This window comes from Varroa jacobsoni, unplaced genomic scaffold (assembly GCF_002532875.2).
Source record: "Varroa jacobsoni isolate VJ856 unplaced genomic scaffold, vjacob_1.0 scaffold_1264, whole genome shotgun sequence".
Lineage (NCBI taxonomy): Eukaryota > Metazoa > Arthropoda > Arachnida > Mesostigmata > Varroidae > Varroa > Varroa jacobsoni.
In genome coordinates, this window is record NW_019214166.1 from 347,088 (window position 1) to 357,236 (window position 10,149).

Here is a 10,149-nt window from a genome sequence, read left to right on the forward strand (position 1 = left end):
ATATAAAAAAACATGTACCTCGACAGTTTCATTATGTTGTAAACTACGTTCACTTTCGATAGTTTAATTAACATGAAAATTGGGTTCGTCACGTAACTATATGTTGAACGTCGATCCGTTCATCCGACGACGCATCGTTTCGTAGACGCAGGTGTTCAGTGTTCTTCCTAGGTTGACTACGTGGAGCTTTTGAGGACAGGTGCATCGATCTAGGTGAGCATATTCATCACTAGATTTCCATTATATCATGAAGACAAATGATCTGATCAATTGTAATTAACGAGGCGGTAAGCTTAGCTCTATTGCGTCACTTTAATAAACTACTTCTTTGACGACACGGCAAATTTCTACTGCAATACGAGTTGCTCTGCTCTGTCCACCTTTCAGACCGTTGGCACCATTCGAATGATCCTTATTCAGATTCAGGGTGTCAACGGCTTGTACCCGTTATCTAATAGTTACTGCTGTTATAACTGATGCTTTACTGTTGCAATCTACCTGAGAAAAAAAACGCGCTAATCAATTCATCCTGTCGTATTTTGGCACACACTCATCTCTATCATATACAAACGACTTACCATGTTATGCACGGTGGCGCGTGGGGATATCGTAAAATAAAGAAGACGAGCGAATGAATCAACCGCAATTCTACATAAATACATTAAAAATAATATTTTTTAGAGGCTCGAAAAGGGTATGTACGTAAGCGCCCTAACAATGTATGCGCTGCCACATTTCGTCTATTTGGGGTGAAACAATTTCTTTTTTTTAATTAAACATTTTGCATTTTCGGTTCATATCGTCTAATTATAGGTTGCTAGGATGTACCGCTCACACAATGTGTCACCGCCTCATCTGCACTGTGATGTGGGAAGATTAAAATCGTTTGAATATGATTTATTTGCTATACTCGAATCTTAGTACCGGAAATACATCAAAATGTCCCCCCGGTATCATTTACGTTCACGTGTAGGCGTGTTGTTTCTGTAAAATTTTTCAGCCAAGTCCTACACCGCGCAGAGAGCCAACCATTGCGTTTTATGCGGTCTGGCATTCAACCGCCTTGTAGTAAGTTAAGTCCAGCCAAACTTTATAGCTACGACACCTGCGTAGCGTATCCTTCTCACTTAAGTACAACAAACCAATTAAGTTTTGAAACCTGATTTCCAATAGAAATCAAGTGACCGCATATTAGAAGGCGGCTCCAGATTTCATTGTGCTCGTGAAATATACATACGATACATACCACATTTGTGACATCGTTCAAATCTATTTTCGAGCCTTTTAATTTTTTTTATTTTTATTTATTTTTTTATCATAGTTTTTCTTTTATCGGAACTACAAGTCGAAGAGTGGTGACTAGCCTCGGAAAGCTTAGCTTCAGCTTTCTAGTGTTGCTTCAGACACAATCCAATAAAAAAATTCGACTTGAGGGGTAAGCTTGAAAGCACTTACTTAAAATAAAGAATCGATAAAACATTTATAACAAATTTTCCTTCATTTAAAAAATCCCAGCTATATAAACGATATGAACATTATCATTTTGCCGATGCAAACAAAAAGTAGGATATATATATATATATATATATATATAAAAACTTATCTATTCTAATTTCGTCACTATATTTACAAAGGTTAAAGTGCGTCTGCTTCCGTGGCTTCCTTTTGCAATTTTACTGCTCCGAGACAACCGTGGTTCCAACTGAAACAATCGCGTCTACTGCAGGGAAAAATGTAGCTTTAATCGCCAACAGGGACGTCTGTTTTTGAAGAAAGAGGATAGTAAATCTGCCAAAACTCTGTAATATTTCCAATATGAACGGTCAAATCAAAAGTGCTCCCTACTTTAAAAGATGTAACGCGCCCGATCGTACGTTAGATCTATCCTCTATACGCTGTTTGATATAAACATTCTTTCTCAAAGGCCACTGTATGTAATTGAGGCCGTTTTAACGATATATATGTATGTTTATAAGGAAATACATGGAAATCGTCTAAAACTTATACAAAAATTACATGTAGGTACAGGTTATATATAGTATATAACTTGTACCTACACTATAGAAAAAGCAAACGAACATTGTTTCTCGGCGTATGCTAGCAGAAATGAACAGAATTAAATAGTAATTTTTAATCATGCACGTAACGTTTATTCTATTCCTTACTTTTTTTTTTTTTTATAGACATCAATTGACGTCGATCAAGTTCACAATATTGCCGGGTCAACGGCTGGATACAAGTAGAGAAGGCAGACAAAACAACAGGCCACGTTTTCGCAGACTAGCACGGAAGCACTCAAGGCACTCACAGAAACAGTATTTGTGAGTCTTCCTCTGTTCTAGGACTATGTAGTAAGCAATAATACCACCCGTTGTTTGGTAAATAATTACGATATGGAGACGTGGCATATAAGATACAAATTCACTTAGCGCAGAAAATAAAGCCACATTTAGTATGGGCGTAAATGATCTTGAATTGAAACTTGGTTCTCCTTTAGACGAGTTCCTCGGGCAAGCTCTCTCTCTCTCTCTCTCTCTCTCTCTGCTTCTCCTCTGAAGTTCTCATCTGAATCAGCAGTTATATGTATTATAATAATGATGCTATATTATACGAGATGCTCTTATAAGTAAAAATACACTTTCTCATAGACTACATAGTCGATTATTAATTCAAAGGGACAGGACTACGCCTTATAATAAAACGCCACCTATGCATAGTTAAAATGATGCACATAGTGGATACAGGTTACCCTCAATGACAAACACTATTCAACTTGATTTCCGCTATATATGTGGGTTGGACTTTATGTTGATCTACTTTGATAATCGACAAAAACTGTAACATACTTTGCAAGTAACAACTTCTCATTTCGAAATGATATGGCCGTTTTTCTCTCGCAGCTATAATTCAGAGGTTTGGTTATGCCCCCGCTTTTCTTCCCCCGCCCTTACCCGTTCATATCTACAACAAGGCATTAATGTGACATTATTAAGGACGTTTGCATTGTACAATTCATACCGCGCACGAGATATCACAGCATTTCCTGAGCAAGCTAAACTTTAACTTCCCAAATGCACCGTTTTAATTCTATTTCTGGCTTATTTATAACACTGTGTAGGCTTTACACAAGCACCCATTAATGTATATGTGTATGAGGAAATCTTTGTACAATACGTAACATGTTAAATATAGCGATACGTTCATGCCGCCATCGCATAATCCGCGTTCGCTGTAACGTTTCCGGCACTCATTTACCCATATCGGCGTGTGATGGTCGTCAAGTGCCGGGCAGAATCAAAATGGGGTTGGACCCCACCGCCGCTGATAACACAGCATAGTAACAGCCTCCTCAGACACATGGTTTGCACGCCTTTTGTTGGTTCGTTTCACTCCAAAGCGCTATAGGGCTAAGCAATTTTAAACTGGACTCGAACCCGAACGATGTACCATCTCGGAACCTTGGTAATGCTCATCGTCGTTGTGGTTAGGTGCTTGAGAGATACCGTCATTCTCGAACGGCTCAAACAGGTCGGATTGAGATCTCCCATAACAGTAACTGCGTAACATTTAGAACCGAATACGAAATCTCAAGCTAAGAAAGCTCAAAAAAGTGAATTTTTAAAAAAAAAGTTCTATATCCAAAGATATTGCTCTGTGCTTCACTGCAAAAAAACTTTAAACGCTAACATGGAAAAACATTTAATTGTGCTTACATAAGCGATCCTAAAGCCAACACGAGGAGAACTGATGATATAACAAATGGGGCACCAGGAAAAACGTCGATTGTGGCGTTGAATACCTGAAAGATATTATTATATTTGAACAGTGCAAGCAACTGTTATTAAAACGATGTAATAACAAAAACGTTTTTAAATATAACAACTCGATGAATTCATACAAATTTCGATGTGGGCGAAAAACAAAATGAAAAGGGTAGGTGGTCGTTTGTACAGTACAAATGCGACACGTATGTTTATTGGATTTAATGGCTTAACGCACGTTGAACCCAAGCGTTCATGTCACACTTGCCTGTGACGACATGACATCTCCCAGAACAGGTACCATTGCTTCACAAGCGGCCCAGAAGCTGAACATTCGAGCTGAAAACATACGATCTTCAGTAAATCTACTACTATATATATATATATGTCTGACTTGATTTTAATACGACCTTGTTTTTTAAAACGCGGTAATTATAGGCTTAATAACTACATGTGATGAGCCACTTGTTCGTTGTCTTCATTTTTAGATACTTGATTAGCCTAGAGTATTGAGCATACTTTGAATCTCTACACGTGGCCTATAGAAGAAATTTATTAATGCTAATCCTTACCAATCTCTTTTTGAGATATTACCCGCGAAACGTACGACGTAATGCCAATAGTTGATACTCCGCCGGCAACACCCAGGATTCCACCTAGAAAGAAATCATGATGTCTATACAATAATCTTTGGTTGTTTTCTGGTCAAAGAAGCAAGGAGAATGTTCTTCTTGACCATGCTAAAATTGTTTTGATTTGTATGCGCCTAAAAGGATAATCGTTCCCTTTGCAATATAGCACGGACGATCAGTGCGTATTGAACTGGCTTTTTTCTTTTCATGTCTGCTAGCCATATTTAATTAATTTCATTACATACTGCAACAAAACAACAATTGTATGCTATACATAAGTGATTTGTATTTGTACCTATATAATAGCTATTATACATAATAAATACTATGATTATTATACCAATGTATTAAAGCAACTATCCGTTTTTTGCTCGTAAGGCATCGGTTTAGCTTTTACTATGATCGTTTGGCGTCACCATGGCGCATATATAGCAATGTTTATACAAGTTGTCTATGATGCTTACATAATGTAAAAAAAAAAAAGCAGAAAAAGCACCAGTGTAGCTTGATATTTGCTTCCCATTAGCTGCAAATCAAGAGGAACTTACATTCTGGGAAATTTATTAAACGAGCTTTTTTTTTTTTTTTTTTAACCGAGGTCGGCTATATCGATCAATGATGCTCAGTAGAACATGATAACGAGCAGTACGAATACGTATGCCTTACTTAGCCATCGAAAGTTAGCAACAATTTCAAAAATAAGTGACACCTACTAGGTCATACCCCTCTTACGATAGCTGCTGATAAAAAAGCCGAACTGATGTTGAATCAGTTTTGGACAGGAATTTCAAGCAAGCTATTTGTATACACAAATATCGGAAATTTGTAATTATAGAAATTGCTTGTCACATTCACCAGGCTTATCTAACATACCGCGTATGTTGTCCTATTTTATACATAATTTTCAAAATGGTCTAACGACAAGCTTCATAGATCGTACTTACTTGTATAATACATCCATTCTCTGAAGGCTAGACCCCTCGTAAAGTTCTGCAGCATCATGGAAGAGACTCCTATGATTGACAGAGTAAGGTCATGTACTCGAAGTCCCTTGGTGAGAATTAGAACGATGGGTCCAAGCGAGATAAGGTTGGTCAGAGCAAACAAGGATGTCACATTTGAATATTTGGTCAGAGACCAGTCAAATTGTTTCTTCACGAAATAGTACGTCACCGAGCGGGTAGCTGTCAAGAAATAATCCCATAATGAGTTACACTTGGTTGGCTGATAGATCCATAGTGCCACTACTCCATCAAGTGTATGAATCAATGTGAAAATATGTGTGCATACATATACAATGTGTATATATACATATTGTATATAGATATATATACATATATACATTTTCATGGGTAAATTTTGTTCACGAATATCGGGCCTCACTTTTAGATACATGTTACGTTAACGCAATATCTTAAATAATATATTCTATCTTCATTTGACCTTTGGTCCTGCGCTAGAGTTGTGAATATGAGGAAAAAGGATTACTGTAGTTTGCCTTGCTGGAGAGTGCTAAATGAGTTATTTGATTTATGTACAAGCACTTACTTTCAGCATTAAGGACAATGATGCACATTGTAATCAGCATAAAGAGGATCTGCCGTCTTCCCGAATGCGGTCGTTGTCTCATTGTAGTCCTCACACCCTCCATAAAGTTGTCGAGTTTAAAAAAATCACCAGCCATCTGGGTCCAACTGACGTCTGGATTTCTTTGACCCCGAACTACTACCACCATCCAGATGAAACATGCGAACATTAGAGTCCAGGAGCACATATATACAGGAACGTAGCCCCAGGATTTAAATACCTTTAGTGGGAAAAAAGCAAGTGAAAACCTTCATTATTCCTATAGAAAACGAATACACTACGAAGCTACCCTCAGAAATCGTACTTAAAAGTTGAAAAAAAAAGGATATATAACAACCAACCTGACCGGAGACAAACTGTCCGAAGGGGAACCCAAGCTGTATAGCAAGGCCAATCATTAGAAACTTCAGAGTCCTTAATTCCGGAGTCGTGGAAATCGTCGCGTGCGAATATACGGCGGCCCAAACGCACACAAGGCCACCCGAAAGGCCGTTAGACAAAGCTGCTAAAACTGACCAATACAAGGAGCTCGACAGAGACATCGCAACGAGAATATTACAGACATCGCATACCATTCCTCCGACGACGGCCACAAGAATTGGGATTTTGTTGCCTGAAGAAAGCCCCGCCGAACAAGCAATACCTATTTTAAATGTAGATCGGCTCAATCCGGAAATTAACTTTTTTTTTTATTTTAGAACTGCTATACAATAACGTGTTATTTTCTTATATTTTTTTGCTCGCGACAATCTTCGGGCGGAAGCTAACGTCGTCGTGCTCGTTTCTTGCATTTTTGCGGGGTTTTAATCAAAAGGAGTCGGCAGACGCCATGCATGTGTACCTGATTTTGAACGTGGACTTTTGTGGCGTAAGCTTAGTGTATTAGCAAAAACTTTTGCAAGAATTAACTGCTCTTAGACACTAGCTTATATATAAACAGATGAGTTTTTTTTTTAGTCTGCACAATACAAAACAGTCATATCTACATCAATAATCCACAGAAAAGTTTAGCAAAAAAAAAAAATTCGTAAAGCCCTGCGTACTTCAGGACGTATGCCCCACTGCAAAAATGCTATGAAACCATCGTTGCCAATAAATGTTATTTTTAAAATCTGCAACGAATATTTTTACCATACTGTACTATTTTAGAATTCAGTACGCCATCATGATCATTGATATTTAGTTAACATTGACAGCCGCCCGTCTTGACTTTTCCCCATACGATAGTGACAATAAATGAAATAATCTTTCCAATGCTGCGAAGCCCCTTCTTCTCGATGCACCTGTACCTTTGTTAGGATACCACATGTAAAGGGTTTTGTGTTCTCCGTACAACAGTTGAAAGTTATATGCAATACAAATGAGAAGAAACTTCTTGACCCTCACAAGCTGTCCCTAGCGTCATATCAGTCGAATTAAATGACAGCCACGGCCACACAATAGGCGTCGCCGTACGCGTACCACTAATGAGCGTGAACGCAAAACACAACATTGTCGCTAGTTTTTGAGATCAGAGACATCTGTAGATATAGTCAGCTAGCGCCAATTTTCGTCCTGTTCCATGAATTAGATTATGAACCACCGTGTACGACCAAAAGTACATTTATGTGTACATCTCTATAACGTCTACAAACATGCATAAATCCACATACATATACAGGAGAAATCTCCGATCGGTGCTGAAAGTGCATTGTAGTACCGTTATAGACAGTAGACAACTATGGCCCACCTCAAATCTGGCAGAGTTCATCGCCTTTCTCCACGTTTGTCTTTCGATGCCTCCATAGCAAGTAGGTATAGTTTGTCACTCTTTACTTTGGTCTCCCATAAGCGTTCTATGAGTCGAAATCGTTCGGTGTTATCACGCTGATGCTAGCATCAAAAAACCATTGCGTAAATTAATGTGCTCCATGGCCCTGTTGGTGTATTCGTGTGTCCTATTTAGCTCTGCCTTATGATCCCGCTACGATGAGACAGTCGTTCGTTTCCTAGAAGCGGTTGTCCAACCTCTATCGTACAGCCAAAGAAAATCAACCCTGCTATGTCTTCTGAAGGCGACGGTGATGGTGATACCGGAACAACCGCGCTCGTAACGAAAGGAATTACGTCTGGCGAATCGTCAATGTCTCGTGATAGTTTTTGTATAGCCCTTGATTATGTATGTCTATGCAAGTATATGCATATATCTGGAGCCGACATCATCCTCAGCACTGAAAACAAGAACAACCCACTAGTAACAATCACTACTCATTGGGCCTGCGGACCGGTCGGTCTGGCATTGGCGTCGGCCGGCCGAATGAATAAAATAAGTTCAAACGATAGAGCTCACCGAACAAACAAACGAATCCATTACACAGAATAGCTAGCTATTCACACAGACAGAGAGAAGCTGGCTGTGCTAGGGATGATATTTCTGAAAAGTTATTGGGTGTTATTGACACAATGAATAACAGGTTCATCCTTTATTCTTTCAGTGTGACTGGTCAGCCTGCCAGTCATCTACGAGTGCCATTACTTGTCTGTGTCTTTTAAATTGTTTGACTGGAGAATATTTGGCGAAATCTCCAATGCGCTGATGGAAATACAATGGCAAGCTGGCGAAAGCTCGAAGAGGATTAATTCAGTGCTGCAGTAACAACTCATACTGGTATTTTCTTGCAGCTAAGGTAACCAACCCCGTTAGTGGTCCACTATACCGTAACAAAGCCAATTCACAACAAATCACTTTGGTGATAACATCATTTGATCCTCGCAGGCAAACACACCTATCTCGTAGTAAAGTTACATGCATATATATATATAACGCCGCTCATATCAGGCACTCACATGGCACGGGACACATTTTACAGTACGTAAATGAGCTACATAGATAATTTAATGTCGTGATGTTTTGCCGTATATCCGTATTCCAACGAAATCCCAGCGTTTATGAAACACTTCGTGTGATTCGAAAGAACTACACTACGTATATATGAATATCTGAAGCTCTGCGTTAGTACTAACTGCGCTTGACCTCGTCGTGAAGGCCTTGTAGGCGTTATATTCAGCCAGGATATTTAAATTAACGCTGATGGTGACAATCTTTAGTCTCTTCGTTACAAATGATGTATGTTTTCTGGTCCGCCGAGATGTCTCAATATCTCGGTGATCTTTAGGTCTGTTTTCTATATGAGTTTGAGATACTAGCATATAAAGCGTGACGGTATATTCAGATCAATATGTGAATTGACTGTGATTCCTGATCATCTCATCTATAGGTCTAACCACTGACGCAGCATGATAGACACAAACCATATTTGTCGCTCCAGGTTCCGACGAAGATAGACAGAATGGCTGAAGGCACAAGTTGAACGAGTATAGTATATAGGTTGACCGTGTTTGCCTCACGTTCAATCCGGGATTTTAAATCTTCAGACGGCTTCGCACACTCAGCATCGGAGATATTCTGCTGCTGAAGGCATGCCTACAACAAAAAAAGAAAAGGACAAATCGTGCGGAAACTTCAACATTAATCAACATAGTTATAAGATGAGGTTTGCAAAGATTTACAACATATTTACGAAATTTAATTCCTCTAGTTTTCTAGCCTGCCAGTATCAATATCTTACCTTTATGAGCAATATGTCCTGCGTAGTAATGAGCCTCATCGAGAAGGCCATCACGTACACCAGAAGAAACGCTTCAAGCTTAAGATCCCGTATGAAGTTAAACACTGCCTTTATTCTGGGCTTTACTGTGGGTGAAACAAAACTGTTTGGATGGCTCTGAGCGGCTTTTGCAGGCGCAGGGGGCGGCCTTGGGCAGCATTCATCTGGTGAAGGAAAAGAAACGGAGCCTACCGACGCGTGTAACGTGCGCGTTGGGTCGGCTTTGTCCATCGTGCCTGAACACTGGAGGCGAAATAAACAAAAGCGACGTATTGTACATTAAAGTTGGGCCAAGTTACCTGCTTGAGACCTGCCCACGTGCCGCTGACCTCTTATTAATGCATGCTATTAGAAGCTTTGCGGCTTTGTAATACGTGGTATTTTTGCACAATCCACATTCGAAAAGCATCCCCTAACTTAACAGAACACGAGCGTTTCAACTCTAAAAACGAAAAAAATTAACACATTTTTTTCACGCAGTCCCAGCTTTTGAGAGCTCTTTTTATAATTAGAAGTTTAGCT

The 10,149-nt window shown here is 39.3% G+C and overlaps 1 protein-coding gene and 1 long non-coding RNA gene across 4 annotated transcripts in view; one reads left to right on the forward strand and one right to left on the reverse strand.

Moving 5' to 3' along the window:
- Positions 1-2,324, forward strand: part of LOC111268201 (uncharacterized) — a 4,936-nt gene extending 2,612 nt beyond the window's left edge. For all 3 annotated transcript variants that reach the window (XR_002685069.2, XR_002685068.2, XR_015314113.1), the window contains one exon: positions 2,184-2,324. This is a non-coding gene — a long non-coding RNA (uncharacterized LOC111268201). The remainder of the gene's footprint in view (positions 1-2,183) is intronic.
- On the reverse strand, positions 2,125-9,870 carry LOC111268199 (putative peptidoglycan muropeptide transporter SLC46; the record flags this gene model as incomplete). The annotated part of the gene is given in 9 exon segments (XM_022847021.2): positions 2,125-3,556; positions 3,714-3,799; positions 4,030-4,100; positions 4,334-4,417; positions 5,338-5,577; positions 5,942-6,200; positions 6,322-6,593; positions 9,272-9,443; positions 9,589-9,870. Coding segments are annotated over 9 exon segments (1,605 nt in total), but the record flags the coding sequence as incomplete, so codon positions are not given.
- Between the last annotated feature and the right edge of the window lie 279 nt (positions 9,871-10,149).